This window comes from Myxocyprinus asiaticus, chromosome 43 (assembly GCF_019703515.2).
Source record: "Myxocyprinus asiaticus isolate MX2 ecotype Aquarium Trade chromosome 43, UBuf_Myxa_2, whole genome shotgun sequence".
Taxonomy (NCBI): Eukaryota; Metazoa; Chordata; class Actinopteri; order Cypriniformes; family Catostomidae; genus Myxocyprinus; species Myxocyprinus asiaticus.
Genome location: NC_059386.1, coordinates 15,425,884 through 15,448,569, shown reverse-complemented (window position 1 = coordinate 15,448,569; position 22,686 = coordinate 15,425,884). Strand labels below are relative to the sequence as shown.

General features: G+C 41.0%; 2 protein-coding genes across 8 annotated transcripts in view; both read left to right on the top strand.

Moving 5' to 3' along the window:
• kcnip3b (Kv channel interacting protein 3b, calsenilin) overlaps positions 1-2,256 on the top strand; it is a 52,410-nt gene extending 50,154 nt beyond the window's left edge. For 3 of the 5 annotated variants that reach the window (XM_051685383.1, XM_051685384.1, XM_051685386.1), the window contains 6 exons: positions 167-236; positions 667-737; positions 926-1,033; positions 1,129-1,233; positions 1,333-1,395; positions 1,817-2,256. In XM_051685383.1, coding sequence (XP_051541343.1) covers positions 167-236; positions 667-737; positions 926-1,033; positions 1,129-1,233; positions 1,333-1,395; positions 1,817-1,864 — 465 coding nt within the window. In that variant the 3' untranslated portion in view covers positions 1,865-2,256. Of the gene's footprint in view, positions 1-166; positions 237-666; positions 738-925; positions 1,034-1,128; positions 1,396-1,816 lie in introns of all 5 variants that reach the window. The other 2 variants (XM_051685381.1, XM_051685382.1) reach the window with 1 other exon arrangement.
• An 8,230-nt stretch (positions 2,257-10,486) lies between these two features.
• On the top strand, positions 10,487-19,791 carry rassf2b (Ras association domain family member 2b). Of its 3 annotated transcripts, none has more exons than XM_051685930.1 (10): positions 10,487-10,705; positions 11,221-11,313; positions 11,399-11,474; positions 11,573-11,724; positions 18,068-18,162; positions 18,298-18,446; positions 18,541-18,694; positions 18,844-18,965; positions 19,052-19,149; positions 19,265-19,791. In XM_051685930.1, the coding sequence occupies exons 2-10, from the start codon at positions 11,258-11,260 to the stop codon at positions 19,326-19,328; spliced, it is 966 nt and encodes a 321-aa protein (XP_051541890.1). In that variant the 5' UTR covers positions 10,487-10,705; positions 11,221-11,257; the 3' UTR covers positions 19,329-19,791. The 3 variants fall into 3 exon arrangements, with proteins under 3 accessions (XP_051541890.1, XP_051541889.1, XP_051541888.1); XM_051685929.1 differs by having other exon boundaries at positions 11,173-11,313; XM_051685928.1 differs by having other exon boundaries at positions 10,488-10,705; positions 11,203-11,313.
• Positions 19,792-22,686: the final 2,895 nt, after the last annotated feature.

Below are 22,686 nucleotides of genomic sequence, written 5' to 3'. Positions count from 1 at the left end.
TTCCACGGAAGTCATATGTTTTTGGAGCAACATTAGGGTGAGTAAATAATGACAGAATTTTAATTTTTGGTTGAATTATTAATTAAGTTTGTCACAGTTTTTTTTTTTAAGAAAATGATCTTTTGAGTGAAAGCTTCTTCTTTATGTCTGTCATATTTCTGAATAGGAGTGTCCCAGTGGATTGGTGGATGAGGAAACATTTAAATCTATATATTCCCAGTTCTTCCCCCAAGGAGGTAGTGTGGTGTTGCATTTTCCACTTTCATTTGGTGACATTTATTTATTTATTATTATTATTATTATTAATACTATTTATTTTTTGCAGATTTTTTGCATGCTAATGATCAAATTGACTCAATATGAATATGACATATGGATGAATGTTTAAAAATATAAATAATATTTTTATAATATTATTTGTATGATGAATTTAATATAAGCACATTGTAATAATTTATAAATATAGTATATTGATCACGATTCCATGCTTTTTGTCATTTTAAAATTACACTACCAGTCAAAAGATTAAACACATGGCTAAATTTGTTTCTAATGATCACATAAAAATGTATTTATTTATTTATTGTTCAAACTTTTTGTCTGGTGTAAATTATTAAATCTAAATATTTTTAAAGGAATATAGAGTTAATGATTCATCTTTTCCAGATGCATCCACATATGCACACTTCCTTTTCAATGCATTTGACCTGGACCGAAATGGCTCTATACGTTTTGAAGTAAGAAACATTGTTAAATAGTAAGAGCCATTTTAAAAGCTTGTATTTGTCATTTTACTGACTTTGCACTATCTGTTGTACTCATCCCTCATTAACTCAACTGTTCACATTCATATAAATCGTAAGATTAATTAACCAAACCATCACAACGAGGAAAATTAAGCATTTTAATACATGTGTTTTAACAGGACTTTGTAATTGGCCTCTCTGTTCTGCTTCGAGGTTCTGTGACAGAGAAACTGAGGTGGGCCTTTAACCTGTATGACATAAATAAAGACGGCTACATCACAAAAGAGGTATTAAGGATCAGAGTTAACCGAATGGACATAGCTTCATTAGTTTGATGTGTTAGGCATTATTAATGCAATTAAAATGGAGTCGCTTTCTGCAGGAAATGTTGGCAATCATGAAGTCCATCTATGACATGATGGGCAGGTACACTTATCCTAGTGTTAAAGAGGATGATCCATTTGAACATGTGGAGAATTTCTTCCAGGTACTGATCTTTCAGCAATCCAGTGTCAGCCTTTATCATACAGCCATGACCACCTGCTTGCAGAACCTGCAAAGTTCTGAAATCACATTTGTTTCACAGAAAATGGACCGAAACAGAGATGGCGTGGTCACCATTGATGAGTTCATAGAGACCTGTCAGAAGGTAGGCCAGGCATACATTTAAAGGGGTAAAATTATAAAAGATAAAACATTTTCCTGAGATAAAAGAGTTAATTGTATGAAAGTATATTGTAAATTTCAGAACTCAAAACTTCCTCCACAATCCAAGAAAACTGTTTATCGAAACCAAGCTACAAAAACAGCTCACTTTAAAAAAAAAGTCTGATATGACCTCTTTAAATCATGTTGCTTTCATACCCTTTCTAGAAATATTTAAGGTTCCAAACCATGCAAAGGCATAATGATCAGTGTTGGATGTCAGATATAGTATGTCAACATTCAGTTGATTTATGTTGATATGGATGCTTGCACTGTCAAGTGTGTGACAGCTAAAAATATTCTTACTGTAAACTGTCAGTAACAATCTGACTGACACATCTTTTCTCCCTCTGCTTTTTCATTAGGACGAGAACATTATGAGCTCCATGCAGCTGTTTGAGAACGTCATCTAGATCCCAGCACAAAGTCCACAAATATGCCTGCTCATTTCCCACTCAACTCTCCGCATTGTTCCACAGGGACTCTTGTAGGAACACATACATTTTGTACCTAGGCCTAGCACATCATCTGTAGCATGTGAATGAATATTTGATTGATCGTACTGAATGTTATAACAACACGGAGTGTGAGGCGTCTGTGAGCGTGTTGTTACTCAATGTCTCAGCTTTCCATATACTGTAAGTTTAAAATGTTCATTTGTATATATGTATAAAGCTGTGTTCTTAAACTGGATGACTTCTGCCTTGAGAAAATGGAACTTTTGCATGTTTGCCTGCTATTCGACTGATCTGTGGTCCTTTTATACAAAGAAATAAAGGCATCCGTGAATGTACAGAGCATACTAATGGAGAATATATGAGCTTTTTTCTCGTTATTTCTTTGAAAATTTATTATTGGTATTTTTTCACATTGTTAAAATAAATTATGCAAATTCACTTACAAAACCTATGGGTTGTTACTTAAAAGGAATACTGTAGGTTGGGTATTAAAGAGAGACAGGAACATTATCAATGATTTCCATTATTTGCTGTAATAACTGTTAGTTGTTTTTAATTAATCATTACATTTTTACTTAAAACAAGAGGAAAGACATTAAAGCCAATTGGAATAGCTTGATTAAATATGCAGCTTACAAGTATTTATACTACGGCACTGTTGAATGCTTGATTCTGATTGGACAGATTGAAGTCCCTTTCAAGGCAAGTCAGTCCACTCGGTGACTGTCTTGGGAATGTTCCCAGGTACAAGCGGCATAAAAGTACTGCTCCAATCTACTTAAACAGGTAAAGATCGAATCTCCAAAGTGGTTGGTCTAGATTATGATCAAAGAACATATTAAAAGTCAGCATTAAAATCTGACAACAATGGTATTTAAACTGTGCTTCTTTAGCTCAGATCACACAAAAAGAAAAGAAAATACTAATATAACTAAAAGGTGATTGGAAATTTTACCTGTAAGTTGGGACTTCCTTTTCGATTCCCTCCATATTAGGTGTTCCTATTTCTCCCATTAATCTTAATGCAAGTGCTCTATGTCGGGCAAAACAGTCTCTGTTACGCAGTGGTGTGCCGTGCATTTAAAATCTAGGCCTTCAGTGTGATTCATGCCATTAAGAAAACACAGTTTCACAATGAATAAGACACCCTATGCCTTTGGGCATCATACATTATGTCGCAGCTAACTAGTAATACCAATTAACATTTTAAAAACACGTCCACGCACGAAAGTCAGAATTTGAAACAACACTTAATGCTCAAGCAAGCCTAATTTTAACTGCAGCATGACTGTTTTGTGAAACGAACAACTCCCGAACAGACATTCAAAAATCATAATTTTTCATATGAATCTACCAAGGAGGTCTATAGTACCTGGAAAAATCTGTCTAATAATATTTGCGATTTAAAAGTTGCTTGCAATAGATTTCATTTCATCAGGGTACACAGTTATGCTGCGTTCCATTCAAGTTGGATGTGGGATATTCCTACTTGATATCTCCGACCATAAATGCCTTCCATTCCCTGATATTCGGAACTGCAATGCTCCCATTAGCTTAGCAGGGGTTTGACTATTATTAGAGATGTCTCCTAGCAACCCAACTGATAAACAATGCTGCAGCGTTAGCATTTGTGCTACAGGTATACGATTATCAAAAGAGATTATAAAGTTTTATAACTTTATTCGCTCATTTATCGCTATTATCGCTTTATTATCGTTATTAATAAAGTGTTAATCACTTACTTTGTATATCTCCCTGAGTGTCGACATGTTTGTGTGACATCATGCCCCTGCATCCCGGTGAAATCGGAGATCAGAATTTCTGCACGAGCCTACAAGTTGTAATTCTGACTTAAAGATGCATTCCATTGCACTTTTCCTAGTAGGAAGTTGTAAAATCCGATATTTTCCGAGTTGAAAGGAACGCAGCACTACTTTTCAAAAATTGATCAGACACTGAATGCTCAAGCAGCCTAATTTACACTTAGAAAACTCCTGATGTTGCTATAACAATGCAAAAAGCACTTACCAATTTAATTGAAGTGAAAATCAGTCCTCCTTTCCTGTTTAATAAATTAAGCAATCACACGGTCATGCAGAACATCTTGTGATTTTAAATCCATAAGGATCTCTTTCTCAACGGCAATACCAGCAGTGATGACAGCCGACTCATCAGACAGCTTGATCTTATGCTTTTCGCTCTTAAATTATGTACATCACTTAAAGCGTGATTGCATCACTCAAGGCCAGCTAGAAGGCCTCAACCGGGACATATCCTAAAGATCACACCCACCAACAACAAATAAATCAATCTGATTGGCTGATGAATCTGACAATCTGACTTTAGTTGCTCATTCATTTGCACTGTTGAGGGATTCTGTGGAAATTCTGAAGGCCTGACGGGGTGGAGCTCAGACTCATGTGCTGCTTCGGCTTCGAATTCAGGCATGCGATTTGTGAAACAGTTGTCACGCTTTGCTTGTAAGCATCAAGGAATAAATTCTGACTGGATAAACTTTTCGTTTTTCTCTATTTGTTTGTAGATTAATTACAAGTGGAAAGCGATTAAAAATACATATCAAAAAGGTGACTGAGAATGAAAAGGATGAAAAATATTTATTTATTTGGAATGTTAGGCCAGCAGAGAAGGCTTTGCTGGCCCTGAGAAATCGCCACTGCTGTTACTGGCTATGCAAAAAGGATTAAAGTGGTAAACAATTTCTATATTATGCAAAATGTATTTTAATATCTGCGGAAGGCACTCTCACCGACATTCTTACAAACATACATATGCACACACATACAGTACACACTCGCAAGCAACACACAGTAGAAATTGCAAACTAGATAGCACACGTACATCTCCGAGATGTCTGTTTTAGATCTTTTCATCTGGAAAGCATCACAATCTAATTAACATCTGCTAAACATATCAGATTTACAAAAATTCTAAATCATAACCACCTGCTGAATGTCTTATTGACATCTGAGACATACTTATTGACATAAGTCTTATAGACATATTGCAGATGAGCAACAATACATCTTCCAGATGTAAACACACACACATTAAATAGACCTCTGGGTGATGTACCTGTGCTTTCAGGCCAGGGAATTGCACTTAGCTGTACTTGTAGCTGCCAGAAGGTGGCAATGCAGTGCTCAAACATGCTGTTGTTACCATAAACCGAAGCAAGTTGAGCTAAAGCATACTAGCTAAAAGTATTGAGCATTAATAGGCACAGTCAAAATAACCATTTCCATCAATTTACTGTTTCTTCTCAGGTACTGGAGCAAGAATCCTATTAATTATTTTTATACTTAAATTTAGCTGAACCAGTGGCTTTAGTCATAACTGACACTGTTTAGTGATTACAACTCTGATGACTGCTACATTTTCTTTTATGGTAAAATTACAATGCCATGTCATTCACAAGCTGTTGTAAATGTTCCTCTTTTTCTCGGTAACCTCACTTCCTCAAACACAAACAAACAATTAAATTCAGTATTTTAAACACTGTGTCCTTAGAATTTGAATTTCTGTGCCTCTTCAAAATGAAAGCATTGTATTCTGAGAAACGGAATGGAAACGCAAAGAAATTTGCAGAAATTATGACTGATAAAACACCCATCACTCTTATGATATCCCAGCTAATAAATGTATGCTTAAAACATATTTCATATGTTGCATTGTGATTGTAGGAACATGAAAATATCCAGTCCCCTTTCAAGTAGTTCACATCGACTCTGCGACAGTATGACAGTATGAACGACTCGTTCTTTTGAACCGGTTCTTTTTAGTGAATGAGTTGAACTAGTTAATCAAATCGGACTGAATCGTTTGAAACAGTTCGTGTCTCCAGTCAACACTGATCCACAAGTTACTCTATCTTAACCTGTCTCTCGGATTTGCCTGACACTCCGAATCAAAATGAGCCGATAACCGGGAGTAATATGATCCTAGAACTGGTGATATCTGCTATTGCCAACTCTTCTTTGCAATTAACCACTCCAGCTAGTTCACAAATCAGACTGAACGCTCGGGTCGTAACAGTTCTCGAGTCAACAGTACACTGAACTGAGAATCGCCTCTTTCGGAGGTGTCCGACATACTGAGAACCGATGAGCTGCTGACATTGAGCATGTGTGTGATTAAGGAGCGAAATGTATGTTTCAGGTGTATTTTGCTGAACAACATAGAGTGTAATAAATAAAACATACTGGAAATATGTTTATGTCTTGATTGTATTACTGTTTTTTCAATGTATGAAGATGATCCAGTCTACAGCTCTCGAGTCAACAGTACATTGAGTCGATCACAGTAGTTCACAAGTCAACAGTACACTGATCCGAGGACAGCAGCTCTCTCGTCACCAGTACATTGAATCGATCACAGCAGTTTGTGAGTCACCAGCGCATTGAACTGAGAATCGCCTCTTTCGGACATAATACTGAGAATTGCTGATCAGTTAGCAGTTGATGAGCATGCGTGAACCAAGGACTTGAATGAGGGGGCGAAATGTTTCAGTCGAGAGATGTAAACAAATTTTACTATAGTATATTGTGCATGCAGATTATTTATGAAGTTGTGATGAGATGGATCATGGTTTCTGTAAAAAAGGGTGATTTGATTAAGACTAGTTTAATCACTTTTTATGCTTTAAACATGTGTAGAGCATCCACATTTGTATATCAGTGTCAGTATTGGGTGCTTTAGCTGCAAAACTTTAATATAGGATGTATTGTAAGATTACTGAATGAAACACTGATGACAATAAACACCCTTATTATTATAACTTAAATAAATAAAATGTTATAATCAGCAATATGCCCTCACATATGGCTTTATTGAATGTGTTTGTGTGTGTATTCTACGACGCCGGCGTATTAACATATATAAAGTGACGTCATTACGTGATGATGTAAATTAACTGGTGAATAATTTTTTTAACCAGTTCATTGAAACGAACCGTCCGAAAGAACCGGTTCACGGAAAAGAATCGGACTTCCCACCACTATGTGACAGTAGCTAATGCTGTGGGAGCTCCTCCTATTGGCGGTGACCTTGAAACCCTATTGCATCATGCTAATTTGATTGGCTAGTGACGCTTGCTGCTGTCCTGTGCATGTGTCATTACGGGCATGTAAGCCAGAGCCCAACTCTACACCATCAGAATTTTCCTCTTTCAGAGGAAAGAAGCATATCCTTTGAACACTTCCCTGTTATTGTATTGTTTGCATTACTTGCATTGTGTGCATTGTGTTTTCTTTCAGTGAAAAGAAACTAAAGAGTCTTTTGCTTTGTGATGTCTTTTTAAAAATGGCGTTTTTGAAAATGTTTCCATAAGCACATAAAAATGAGTGATATCCTTCTGTCTGACGGGCATAAGCACTGTTTTCTGAATAGCGCACGCTGAGACTGATTGTGTTCACTGTGAGTGCATGAAGCTCATGATGCTTGGCTCTCGGCTCGCTTTCGTTCTTAAAACCGAAGTTGATCCCCTCTCCTCCTGCTTGCTCCTCTGCTGCTCCTGAGGGAACATATGAGTAAGATGCAAGAGGATGGGATACAGGGCATGGAAATTTTAGGAGGGTTTGTTTGCCAGCTCAAGCCTTGCATGCCTCCTTTTCTCCTTTTCTTTTCTTGGGTTCGCCTTGACGTGATGATCTGCACCCCACAATTGGCGCGCATGATATGGTCATATTCAGTGGAGATGAAGGGGATGCTGTATCACTGGGCTTTGATTAGTGAGACTTGTTTGCACTCAGGTGAGGTGCTTACTGTATTTTCCCCAAGGATGGGAAATGGGACAAAGAAGACTCTGAGGCTGAGTTACTTGTAGTTTTCGCTTGAGCCTCACACATCTCCTAATCAGACGTGCCGCCATTACATGCGATAAAATGTATTTTTTCCATGTTAATCAGAGTTTTTGTCCTAACCAACCACGATAGCGACTATTGACAGGCCATTCTATTTTTGGAATGGTTTCTATTTCTGCGATGTCATGCCTGGCAACCCAGTCAACAAATGGGTCCAAAATCCTTCTCATAACAATATATTAAAGCTGGCATCTTACTAGCAGGTACAGAACAACTTGTTTTTGGCTTAGGGTGTCAAACACATATTGAATGCTGTGCTTGAAGTCTCGATCTCTTCAGTCGGAGATCTGTTACACATACACCAATTCAGAATGGTGGAGACATACCGACTGGCTCCCTCTGACTTTCTCTCCGCCTCCCTGTCACATGGAGATCGGCAAAATAACAACAGGAGTACCAACTCAAACATAAACAATGGTAATAGACTGAATTTTGATGCAATTCATAAATTATTTTTGCCCTGTGTACACCTGTGGGTGATTGTGTATTTATCTCCTCTGGGCTTGCCGTAGAAAGCGTGTGTCCATACGCAGCTTCAATGAGAATATTATTTACATTCAGTAAACAGACTATTCCGTCTGACTGTTCTGATTTCTGATTTTGTTTTCATTTATCATAATTTTAGTGTATTAGGATCGTGGTGTCGATTCTAGCATGGACAGATACATTTATATTCACTAGAATCTTAAATGGATACAGTATTTAAAAAGGGGGGGGGGGGTGCCTGGGGGGTTGTCGGTGTGGCTTCGAACTTCGCGCCGGTGCTGTTCTTTCCAGAGCTGCCTTGTGACTTGACGTTCTCCCTGTTCAGTGAGAGTGCTTGTTAAAGTGCCATGCCATGAATGGCACTCCGGCCACCAAGATCTCTGCCCAGGATATTGGCAGATCTATGGGCAGCCTAGTGTCAGTAGAATGGCACCCCACGTTAAAAATTGTCAAAAATTCACTTCTCGCTTTCCTGCCATTGTGAGCCTGGAACGAGAGTGTGACATTTCTCTTGTAACACAAGACGGTTTCACTCTGTTTTCAAAGTTGCTGACGCCATGCCAGAAGACTGCAATGTCGTAACACAGAGATTTAAGGCGTTGACGTGAGTGGGGAACAAGTTGGTGGCATGACACAGGTCATGTTGATGTCTGTTTTTACTGTTGTTGGTGATGTGCCAAAAGACTGCAATGTCACAACAAGAACTTAAGACCTCGCTGCATGTGCAGCATGGAGCGTGGGTGATGATGGTGGCGTTCAGCCGCTGGCGGCCACACACGAGTCCCTGGGTCCTTTGAACCACTGCGCGCACACATGGCACAGTCTCCCAGGGGTATCGATCTGGGAACTGAGCACAGTCAAACATGACTACATGCTTCAGTTTGTAGGGTGACTGCCAAGTCTCAATGCTGTTCTGTCCTCCACCATACGTTGCGGGACATGCCGATTTTACGCTCAGAGGCCTCCTTGCCAGAAATGGTACAGAGGAAGTAGTGGGGTGCGTGGCACAGAACAGGTTCTACAGCCACTATTTTTTTGGTCGGCAAGTAGGACGGTGGGCTGTGGCCCATACTGTACTTGAGGCACTGGCAGTCATCTTGGCTCTGCCTTTCAATCAGATGGGCAAGGGTCTCAGGTTCTGATTCATTCAGATAGCACTGCAGTTGTGGCATATATAAATCACCAATGAGGAGTAAAGTTAACGTTCAATGCTGAACCTGGCATGCCGAATTCTCGTCTGGAGCGAATTATGTCTCCCATCTTTACGTGTGATGCACATCCGCAGCCACCTGAACAGTGGAATAAAGACTCCACCCTCAGTCATTTCAGAGGATTTGGGAGGTATTCGATGAAGCCGAGGTTGACCTGTTTGCTAGTGTCTCTTTCTTGGCATTGAGCCATATGGTTTATTGTTCCTCAATTTTCCGTTATATTTTTCAAAATGAAGGGGTGGTTATAGAAATGCCTTTATACTAACCGGTTGTCTTGAAAGGAGGAAACGAGATGCTGTGTAGATGTGCCGCACTACTGATTTTTTGCTGTTAAGGGCCCGAGAGATGCACTCTTCTTCCATCAGTCAGAAAATCTTGATGGTAACAGCACATGTTGCACTAAGAACATTTTCCCCTAACTTTGTTAGAAGATTTATTGAACACTTATAACATCATAAGGATGTTCCATTAAGGTTTTTTAACAACATTTGTTCCTTACATTTATATAACATCAGCAACCATTGTTGGAATGTTTCTTGTTAGGTGGGAAGATTTAAAAGATGTAAAGATACCAAGATATTTATAACATTTATATATATTTATATATATATATATATATATATAATCATTTACGATTTGTTTATTTATTTGGACAATAATCACTTGCACAGGTTCTTTTATAATTTAAGCAGATCAGCCCAGTGTTATCCAGGTGAATTTTCTCATCTGTGGATGTTTTGGCATTTATTCATAGGAGAGTATGTTAACCTCTGACCCCTTAGACATTCTATTGGCCTGTTTTTGTAATTGCTCTCCGGTGGAGCGTACTTCCTGTCTGGACCAGTAAACTGCCTGAGCTTTTGGTGTCTGTTTTAGTAATTATCTTGGCTTGCAGGCTGAATTGTGGTTGGGGGTAGTACATGTGCATATCTGCTGCATGTGGGAGGAAGTCTAAATTCGAATGAGATAGCCCTGACTTCCTGTATAAGTGTTTGCAATGAGGAAGAGTCTGACAGGGAGGGGCAAAGGATCCTTTCGCTTGTCAAATACACACGTTCAACCTCGACACAGCTGTTTCCATGATGACCAGCTGATCCAGTCTGAAGACCTCCACATTTCTTGGCTTGTACCATCATATTTTCTAAATCCTACTTCTCTCATAGGGCTGCTGGAATTTGACTTTGTTTCACTGACGGGCTCTCATGCGTTCAGCTTTTCCAGTAAGTCTCCTGCCTTATCAGCATCTTCTTGTCATTGCCTTTTACTCAATGCACATGTTCTTTTCTAAAGCTCTCAGAATGAAGAGTTCAGATAACTCAGGACAGAAGTGAAAAGAAATATATATTGTGGTTGATCTAATAAAAATTTTTATTGTTTAGATAATAGCTAATAAGATAAAATGTTGATTTAAAACTGTCCTCTGATCTTATTGTTGTAAGAGAAGGTAGAAAGTTGTTGCTTGGTTGTGATGTAAAAGTCTTTCTCTGTCATTATTTTTACATAAGTCACAAAAAATATCAAAGATGTCACAGTACATCAAGCTGAGATTAAAGTGTTCCATGTGCTTTTAACAGCCTGTTTTTAATAGTTCATTAAGTTTGTGTGTGTGTTTGTTTGTTGAGAATGTATGTGTGACGATTCTGCGATTATGATTTAAAACAGTCATGAGATTCTTCTCTTATCACAGACAAAGGTCTCTTTTCTCCTTCTGAAACAGCCTGCTTTAACTCATTAGGCTACAGGCCTTCTTAGAGTTTCTCCACTGAACCAACATGGACAGTGTGGATTCAGACAAGATGCAGATTGGAGAAAACAAATTTGTAAGCAAGTAAGTCATACAACAAGGTTTTTTGCTCTTTTTTTATTTAGCTGCACTTTTCGTAAACCTGACATCATTTCTATTTTTGTCACAGGAGGACTATTCTCTCGCACCTTAAAACGTACAATATTTACTATGAAGGACAAGCTCTCCAACTGAGACACAGAGAGGTTGGTTTGTTATGTAACACAAATTTTTGTTTGTTATGTTGCTGACCAACAACTGAGTCACAGTATTATGTTTTATGTCTTCTGTATTGTTTGTACAGGAGGAGGGAGAGCTGATCATTGAGGGTTTGCTCAATGTATTTTGGGGCGTGCGGCGGCCAATCAGACTGCAAATGCAAGACGAGAAGGAGCCAGACAGGCCACGCCCCTCTCTAACATCACTGAGTGCAGAAATGGACATCAGCACAGACAAGTCAGAAATTACATCATACTAAACCACACTGTAGAAGCTGTTAATACAAAACAGTCTTGCACATGGGGGCATTTTAAATGCAAAACAGTTTATGCAACCAGTGATTTCTGTTTATTAGTGCTGGGTTGAGCTTAAAGGAATATCCCAGGTTAAGCTAAGCTCAATCGACAGTATTTGTGGCACAATGTTGATTAACACGAAAATTAAATTTGATTAAAAAAAAAAAAAAAAGGAAAAATCAAGTTTACAGTGAGGCACTTGCAATGGAAGTGAATAGGGACACTTTTTGGAGAGTTTAAAGGCAGAAATGTGAAGTATATCATTTTAAAAAGCACTTACCCACCATAAATTCTTCAGTTAAAATGTGTATATTATTTGAGCTGTAAATTTGTTTAAATCTATGTTTTTACAGTCCTTTTAGGGTTATGGGGTTTATGTCATTACATCATGATGGCAACGAAGTTGTAAATGTGATATAATTTTACACAGAAAGGTTAGTAAGCCATTTTATCACACTTAAATCATGTTAACACGCTGTCACATTTAAATGTGTTTTTGTTCATGTTTTGTTTTCATGTCTTTTATTTTGAAATTTGTTTACTTCCTGTTCCTGTTTCTGGTCATGTGTCTTAGTAATGCGATAGCCTGTTTTATTCATGTTCAGTGTGTTCGCATTGGTTTATTGTCTTGTTAACTTGTTATCAGTCTTGCCTTTTCATTGGTTCATGTTTTAGTAATTTTGTTATCTTGTTATTAGTTAAGTCTTGTCATTGGTTGTCTTTGCCATGTGTTTCCCTTGTCAGTGTATTTAAGCCCTAATGTTTGCTATAGTCCTTGAGGCAATGGCGGACCTGACTTTGAGGCAGGGAAACACATGGCATAGACAACCAATGACAAGACTTAACTAATAACAAGATTACTAAAACATGAGCCAATGAAAAGACAAGACTGATAACAAGTTAACAAGACAATAAACCAATGAGAATAAGACATGAACATGAGGAAAACTGGATATCACATGACTAAGACACATGACCAGGAACAAGAAGTAAACTAATTTCAAAATAAAAGACATAAAAACAAAACATGAACAAAAACATATTCATGTGTACTGGGTTGGCAGCGAGTCTCTTCTAAAACTTGACTGCCACAGGGCTTGGAGGAAGTCAACCAGGGAACATTTTGTGAACACTACTGGGAATTAATGGCACACATCTTCAGCTCAGAGGTGAAAGGCGCTATGTGCAAGCGATACACCTGGCCGGCTATCCCGGGCTTATCCGCTTGTATTGCGTGCCACTACCTGGGACGAAGCCAGTTCCACCCGGAGGTTGTAGAACCGTGCAAAGGTGTTGGGTGTTGCCCAGCCCGCTGCTCTGCAAATGTCTGTTAGAGAGGCACCCCTGGTAGAATGGGCTCGTAGCCCTACCGGCACGTCCTGGGCGTGATATGCCATAGCTATGGCATCAATGAGCCAGTGGGCGATCCTCTGCTTGGAGACAACGCTTTCTTTCCGCTGTGCACCAAAGCAGACAAAAAGATGCTCAGAGATCCTAAAGCTCTGCGTGTGTGCGAATAGATGCGTAAAGTGCGCACCGGACACAGCAACGGCAGGGCTGGGACTGCCTCCTCCTGAGGCAGCACTCGCAGGTTCACCACCTGGTCCCTAAGGGGGTCGTGGGAACCTTGGGCACATAGCCTGGTCGGGGTATCAAGATCACGTGAGAGTAGCCCGGACCTAACTCCAGGCACGTTTCGCTGACAGAGAACACTTGTAGGTCTCCTACCCTCTTGATGGAAGTGAGCGCAGTCAGGAGGGCAGTCTTAAAGGAGAGTGCCTTAAGCCCAGCTGACTGTAAAGGCTCAAAGGGGGCTCTCTATTGATCCTGAAGAACTACAGAGAGGTCCCATGAGGGAACAAGGCGTGGTCTGGAGGGGTTCAGCCTCCTGGCACCTCTCAGGAACCTGATGATCAAGTCGTGTTTCCCTAAGGACTTACCGTCCACTGCGTCATGGTGTGCTGCTATAGCAGCAACGTACACCTTCAAGGTGGAAGGGGACAGCTGCCCTTCCAACCTCTCCTGCAGGAAGGAAAGCACCAATCTGACTGCGCATCTGGGCCAGTAGGGTGCTAACAGGATGACCTGCTCCTCGTCCTCCCTGACCTTGCACAGAGTCTGTGCAAGTAGGCTCACTGGGGGAAATGCATATTTGCGTAGACCAGGAGGCCAGCTGTGTGCCAGCGCATCTATACCGAGAGGTGCCTCGGTCAGTGTGTACCAGAACGGGCAGTGGGAGGATTCTTGGGAGGCGAACAGGTCTACCTGTGCCTGTCCAAATCGACTCCAAATCAGCTGGACCATCTGAGGGTGGAGTCTCCACTCTCCCCTGAGGGTAACCTGCCATGACAGCACATCTGCTGCAGTGTTGAGGTCATCCGGGATGTGAGTGGCTCGCAGTGACTTGAAGTGCTACTGACTACAGAGGAGGAGACGGCGGGCGAGTTGTGATATACAACGAGAGCGCAGACCACTTTGGCGGTTGATATATGCTACCGTTACCATGTTGTTTGTCCGAACTAACACGTGCTTGCCCTGGATCAATGGCTGGAAGTAGAATTGCCAGCAACTCGAGGCAGTTGATGTGCCAACGCAGCCGCGGGCCCGTCCATAAGCCGGCGGCTGCGTGCCCTTTGCAAACAGCATCCCAGCCCATTTTGGAGGCGTCTGTCGTGACCACGACATGCCTAGAGACCTGCTCTAGGGGAACACCTGCCCATAGAAACAAGAGGTCGGTCCACGGGCTGAAGAGATGGTGACAGACCAGCATGATGGCCACACGATGTGTCCCACGGTGCCATGCCCATCTCGGGACTCGAGACTGAAGCCAGTGCTGAAGCGGTCTCATATGCATCAACCCAAGTGGGGTGGCCACCGCTGAGGATGCCATATGCCCCAGGAGCCTCTGAAAGTGTTTCAGTGGAACCGCTGTTTTCTGTTTGAATGCCTTCAAACAGGTCAGCACCGACTATGCACACTCGTTCATGAGGCGCGCTGTCAATGAGACTGAGTCCAACTCCAAACCAAGAAAAGAGATGCTCTGAACCAGGAGGAGCTTGCTCTTTTCCCAGTTGACCTGAAGCCCTAATCGGCTGAGGTGCGAGAGCACCAAGTCCCTGTGTGCACACAACATGTCCCGAGAGTGAGCTAGGATTAGCCAATCGTCGAGATAGTTGAGAATGCAAATGCCTACTTCCCTTAACGGGGCAAAAGCTGCCTCCACGACCTTCGTGAAGACACAGAGGGTCCGCAGGAAGGGTCTGTATCGAGGTAGAATCAAGGCATGAAAGTACGCGTCCTTCAGGTCTACCGCCGCGAACCAATCTTGATGCTGGACGTTCACCAGAATGCATTTTTGCATCAGCATCTTGAATGGGAGTCTGTGTAAAGCCCGGTTCAGCACTCGCAGGTCCAAGATTGGCCGAAAAACCGCCTTTTTTCGGTACGATGAAGTAGGGGCTGTAAAACCCCTTCTTCATCTCGGCCAGAGGGACAGGTTCTATCGCACCCTTCTGTAGGAGGGTGACGATCTCCGCGCACAAGGTAGCAGTGTTTTCGTCCTTCACCAAGGTGAAGTGGATACCGCTGAACCTGGGCGGACGCCTGGCGAACTAAATCATGTAGCCGAGTCGGACGGTCCGGACCAGCCATCGCGATGGATTGGAAAGCGCAAGCCACGCATCCAAGTTCCACGTGAGGGGGACCAAAGGGACAACGTCGTCGGACGTACCGGCAGGTGGGGCCTCGCGGCGGGGCGGAGCTCGGGGTGCCACACCATGTCGTGGCCGTGCTGAGTCTAGGGACATCGCAGCACTTACCTGACTCCTTGTGACCACCCCCGGAACAGCCTGGTACATGGGAGGAAGAGGCCTATCCTCGCAACCCGTGGAGACTGTCACATTGGGGGCGGATGTGTGCCACAGCTGGGCACGCAGGGGCGGGGAGACCGCCGCTGGAGCGCCAATCCTACAAGGGAAAAAAGGTGGATGTGGTCATGATGACCACCGGGTATGTGACCCAGGGACGGAGGAAACCGCTCTTTTGCTGAACTGATGGGTACCGCAGCCACTTGGGCATGCGGCGAAATCAAATGAAAAGGCAACAAAAGATTCTCCACTCAGCCCTCCACCGGGGGATGGAGTGGTCTTACTACTAGCTCCAATGCAGTGGGTTTCATTGACCCTGGGTCACACATCTCAGGGGCGCTTTGTCAACCTTCGTGGGTTCTTGGCGGCCAGCCGTGAGACGGGTGAGAAGGGACGACGTGAACCTACAGGGCTTGGATGGGAGCTTTGGGCGTCCGCGCCAGGTGGCGGCGCTCTGCGGGCATAGGTGCACCGCGAGCGCCTTATCCACTGGGGGAATCACCGTATAGCCTCTGGTCGCCCCGTCATCGAGGGTAGTGAGGGCAGGGGAACTGAGAAATTGGGACCGGGCAGTAAAAGGTGCCTCCCACAATTTTGTCAGCTCCTCATGCAGTTCCGGGAAGAAAGGCACTGAAGTAGGGCTTGGCTGCTTTGAGCGGCGCCGCGAGCCCAGGAACCAGTCATCAAGCCGTGAGGGTTCAGGGGAGAGTGGAAGGTTCCACTCTAGCCCGACGCTCGTGGCCGCCTGGGAAAGCATGTCCGTTATCTCTGCATCAGCCTGTGACTGGGCAATCATCCCCAAAGGGGGGAGCCCAGCTGAGGCTTCTGTGTCCGACTGGACAAGCCCGCTCTCCGATGCTGCGCTCGAGAGCTCATCAGCTTCACGGGCTCCGAACAAGAGGTTGAACTCGCCGTGAGACGATGCTGGGGAATGGGAGGTCCGCGGGGGGATACCCAGTGGAGGCGGTCCCATTGGGGTCCCCAAATCGCCCTCAATGCTAGCCGCGCTGGCCTCAAACCCGTAGGTAGAAGGACCGAGGCGGGGAGCCGCTGGGGTGGCTTGCTTTCTTACGAAAGCAAGCCGCGACCGCAACGTTGCCATGGTCATGTTCTCGCAGTGAGAACATGAACCATCCACGAACGCTGCCTCCGTGTGGGTCACGCCCAGATACGAAAGACAGCGATCGTGACCATCTGAAGTTGAGAGGTAACGACCGCAACTAGGAATAACACACAATCGGAAAGGCATCTTTAAAAAGTCACGTCTTTAAGAAGACATTCCGTGTGTGCCGCTTTTTAGAGAAATATACTCTTTCAGGAAAATATACTCTCTTTTTCTGCCGAAGCGCTCAGGGGCGTTCTCTGCAGTGCACCAGTGCAGAGGAGGGAGAAGCCGCCGAAATGCTCCGTCAGATCCAGCAGAGGTGAATGAACAGTCGTGAGAATTCAGCTCAGTGAGCATGACCGTTCGGCTCCGAAGAGAAAATCTGAATGAGTGGTTGCATACCAGCTCCTTTTATACCCGTATGTCCAGGGGTGTGGCATGCAAATACCACTCACCAATTTTCATTGGCCTTTTATCAAAGACCAGAGGTGTCTCGGGCTCCCAAGAGTTACCCCTAGTGTCACTACATCGACACAACTTTGAGTGAGTGACAGATAGGGAACCCTGTTTGATAACCTAAAAAATGTGCATTTGATAACAACTAAATTAACTGGTTTTGTTCCATTCAAAAATTTCATTTAATCTGAATTAGGTTTCACCAACAAAAGTAATTTTTATAGGTAAGATCAAGTAGAAATAGATCCTTGAGGTAACAAATGCACTTTGCAATGGAAGTTTATGTGGCAACATTTGAGTACTGGCATAAATGTAAAAAAAAAAAAAAAAAAAAATGTGTTTATTTTTTGTATTTAATATAATTTCTTCAAAGTATAGCCATAATACTATGTGTTAAAATGTGACTAGTATGATAGAATCATTTACTAACCTTGTTCAAAGTAGTTATATCCAATCTTTCAACTCTTGTCATGACCATGTAAATCCGGTAAACCTGGTAGAAATTGTCATGAAGTAACTAGCAGTAAAGTAGTGTTTACACGAAGCAAACACATCAACAGGAATTACATTGGTAACACTTAACCAGAAGATTATCCATCTAGAAAAGTAGTCCCACCTCAAAAAGGACTTTCCAGATAAAATAATAAACTTTTTGCTTAAGAGTTTTAACAAAAATAGAAGCGTATTTCCTGTTTTAAACCCACTGGAACGCTGGCCCCATAGACTTCTATTGTAAGTGCATTTCTGTATGTGTGAGGGTTGTTGTTTTTTTTTCCCAAAATGAGAGTCAAAAGGTTGAATTTGTATTTAACCCATAACATTCCATTTATTTAAGTTGTTACTTTCTTGCCTTCCAGAAATCATGAAACAAACCAGGCCTCTATTTCCATTGAGGTCACTGCAGCAGACAACCAATCAAAAGACAGCTCGGGTGAAGAGAAAGAAGAGGAAGGTGAATGCATTCTTTATTTTTTCAAAAACCTTAAAATCACTGTAAAAATACAGTGTTCACTGTCATTTACTCTCTATTAGGTATATTTGTATATTGACTGTGTCTGTCTTGTTTTGGTTATACCTCGTCTGACAGGTGATGGAGAGCAGGAGGCGTCACAGTACGAGCATCTCCTCAGGACCAGAAGTGATGTCGGTGGGAGAAGAATTGGTGGTCGGAGATTTGGAATCAGGAGAGTCAACAGACACAGATGCTCCTTTAACGGCCACTTCTACAACCACAAGGTAGGAGTTGAACCCTTGTGTTTTCATGTGTTGTCAAGGTACATTATTAAAATGTCTCCCACAAGTTGATCGAAAAATTCCTTCTCTCAAATAGACGGCAGTTTTTACCCCAGCGTTTGGTTCTGTGACCAATGTTCGCGTCAACAGTTGTATGACAACAGCACAGGTGTTGCGGGTTTTATTCAACAAGTTCAAGATTGAGAACAACCCAGACAAATTTAACCTCTATCTTGTCCACACTAGTGGAGGTATGTTAGAACTGGAGCAACCATGTTGAATTAAATTTTGTTACATCTTTCTTAGGCTTGCAATGCATGGTGTATGGTCAGTCCACTAATACATTCTGAATTTTGCACAATATTTGCTCATGTGTTCCTTTGCCTATTCCTGCTTCCAGAGAGACATCAGCTAAAACCGAATGACCATCCATTGGCAGTCAGAATTTTGCAAGGCCCTTGTGAACAGGTCAGCAAAATCTTCCTAATGGAGACGGACCAGGTGGAAGAGGTTACCTATGATGTAAGAGACAAAATCATCATATAAAAGCAAGTACACAACAGTGTGATATTGTATATTTTGTTGTAATACTCGATCTTATCCGGAAGGTGGCACAATACATCAAGTTTGAGCTTCCTGTGCTACAAAGCTTCATCACAAAATTGCAAGAGGAAGAGGAAAGAGAGATACAGAAACTGAAGAAGAGGTACTTCCCAAAATAGATATACAGACTTGAATTTAAGAGTATTTTAATACAGAATTTTAAATGATTGTGTGCTCTCATTTCTTTTCTGTATGCCTATTATTTCCTGTTATTTCAGGTACAACGATTTGCGTCAGATCATCAAGAGATACATGCAGTATTTAGCTGTTAAAACTACTTGAGTTCATGAAGCTGATACTGTCCATGCACTTTTGTCCAAGCATGTGTCACTCCATCTCTGAAGCATGAACAGCAACTAAATGGTGCTCTCTCAGGAAGTATTTTGTATTGTAACATGTTTTCAGTTTCTTAGCACCTCAATATTCAAAGATGCCAATGGCTTTCTCTAGATAAGCTTCACTGGATAAAATTTAGAAAACCACAACAAACTGGGTCAAACAAAGAGTCTCCATAAGTGTGATTTTATTTTTCAACCTGGTTGAATGTAGAGCCCAAATTATGTGAATAAATATTTAAAATGAAGAGAAATACTTTGTAAATCTAGAATGTATTTGTCTTATTTTATTGCAGAATATTTGTAATGTATATTGGTAATAAAATATATTATTTCTTAAATTTGTTAAAGTATTTTACAAGCGTCTGTGCACAGATGTTTGCCTTTGATAATAAAAAAACATTCTGAAACTTTTTTTGCACATTGTTAGGCATGATGTTTTAACAAAATGACAAATCTCTTAGTTTTTCCATAAGGTAAAATTACCTGTAATCTTTCCTAATACATTTTATTAGTTATTTTTTCTCTCCTCAGCGCTGATCTGTTACCATGACAACAGAAATATGTGAACATAATGGTCAACAATAATAGGCATGAGGGGGAAAACAGGCTGAAACAGGCTGCAGATGATCTATGTGTTTTAAATCATAATAGAAAGAGCTTTAAGATTAACTATGACCATAACAACAGACTAGTACCAGGCTGTAAATCTCCCTCTGCTGTGCCATTGTTCTCAAAGGGGTGGGGCTAGTTAGCATCCCCGATTGATCATTTGCTCCTGTTGGGTGAGTGATAGTTCCACAAGGTGGTTGTTTACCACATAGAACAGCTACTCACAGTGAGGTTGAGCAGTTCATCAAGCAGTGAACTGAAGCCAGTTTTCAGCACTGTTGCCAGATAAGATGCTTGTGTTTGTAGCAACAGATGGAGCACTGATGGTGGGGTTCTTGCCTTGTTGGTATTTGCAAATTAAAGTATAAGATAAACATGTTTCTATCACAGAATTTTGTGATAAAACATTTAATCAAATGTAGTATATAAATAATGTGGTTTATATAAGGATGCATTTGGGTTACATGAAATTGTATCCAAAAGACATTTATTTATTATAACTGAATTTTAATGTTTTTTTTTTTTGTTTTGTTTTGTTTTTTTTTATTCTAATTACTGGTGAATTATTTGAAATTACATAATCAATATAGACATTCTGATTATCTAATGCAATACATAGATAATAGATAATTACAACACAAGTGCTTCATTGTACAGTAATTGCAAAAGACAGCACTCTTTCTAGGTGCACTTGACACAGTATCACTCAGTTTGCTTTTTGTCAGTGGTCAGCACTTGCCTTTTGATGTGCAATGATGCATGCAATGAGATTCAGATGACCATTGCCACTCACAGCACTGTGCTACCAACCAAGAGAGTGCTGTTTAAAATAATTATGTGTTGAATACAATAATCTTTTAATTAAAAAATCCAGAGATCCAGAGATTTCTTTTGTGCAAGCGCAACCTTTGTTATTTGTACAAAAGTGAACTCAAAGCTGAAACATTAGCACACATAGTTTCTTCCTCACAGCATAAGAATAAAAGGTGACAGTTTCATTATATGAGATCCATTAAACAACTTTGAACTGAGCCAAACAATTAACTGTCAGTTTGAGCAGATACATTAAATATATATATATATATATATTCTACATTCTATTCTACACATCTGTACTATACACAATATATGGATGTAATATTTAATAGAAACCTTTACAAACAATCATCATACAGACTAGAGACAAATTTGAAACATTTCAGGTACAGTTTTAACCAACAGCCTCAACCAACAGTCTCATAAGTTGTAATAAATAGTATGAGATGGCAAAATCCTAAATTTTACGAGTTGGCTCATACAAAAACATTGGATTTTTATAAAGTGTAAATCCCCAAACCAAACCTGCACTGAAAAAAGGGAAAGCAGCTATATTGAGAATACTAAACCAATACACTTGAAATCAACTTAATACATTTGTGTTGAAGATGAGAACAATTATTTTGTGTAAAGTTAAAGTGATATTCAACAGTTACTGAAAATGTGATATCACATTGCTGTGAAATGTTCAAATGGATTTAGACTTCAAACGGATGGTGTTCACTCAACTTGATTTTTACTGCTTGCTAAATTAACTTATTTAAAATTAGCTAATTTTCAGACAGAGAATCCAGATGCTGAGGAACAGTTCAAGTAAGTTTAAATTTCAGTTGAATCAATCAACACGGAGTCAATCCGCTGGATCAAGGACCAGCGCAGACTGCAGCAGACGAAGAGCCAGAAAGTAATCCAGATTACCGGGGCACCCAGGCGTGGAGAGTCAGGAAGTGATTCACCAGCGGAGAGGCTGATATCAGTCATCGACCGGAGATTCAGACTGAGCACAGCATGTAGCCAATGACAGCAAACCAACAGAGGCAAGACTGCATAAAGTGAGTACAGAAACACACTGAACAATCCAGCAATGAAACAAACTCACTGGGGAGTTTAAATAGGGAGAGTGAGATGAGGAACAGGTGCTCCTAGTCAGCTGATGGGGCAGCATGAGTAGCGTTCCCATAGCAACCATGCTCATGCTCAATCCATGGCATCTGTGACACACGAGGGAGAGAGACACCCACACAGAGACACACACACACACACACACTGGAAGAACCAAACGAGCTCAACTGAGCCGAGACACTAATGTAACACAATTCTTTAGCATTTGGTGTCAAATTTTTATAGTGTATAATCCATCTATGTTCACTTAAACCAACTGTGTTGGGACTATGTGAACAATATTTGTGGGATTGGATTTGGAGAGTAAATATAAAAAAGTGTTATTTTAATGTATTTCTATGCAAAATTAAATGAGTCAGAGACTTGTAATGTTTAATGTTCTGTTTTGCTGGGATTTAGAGGAGTTTCTGTCATGTCATGTTTAATTTTTTTTTTAGGTTACCATGTGGAGAAGAGTGGAGCTAGGTAGCGGTTGGGTACATTAACACCAAAAAATTTGTGTGTATTGCTTTTCACATGAAGCAAATATTGAGGGATCATCAGTATAATGACTCATTGGGCATCTATAAAATTTCAGCAGCACCATACTTGTCAGAAACCTATTATTTTTATAGGGAAATAACTTGTGTACCACGGAAGAAAGAAAACATTGCGGTTTGGAATGAGACGAGGAAGTGTATTACAGGTTACTGATATACAGTACATCGGTCAATTGTATTGCATACCAAATTTGTTCACTGATGTTTCTTCAAATA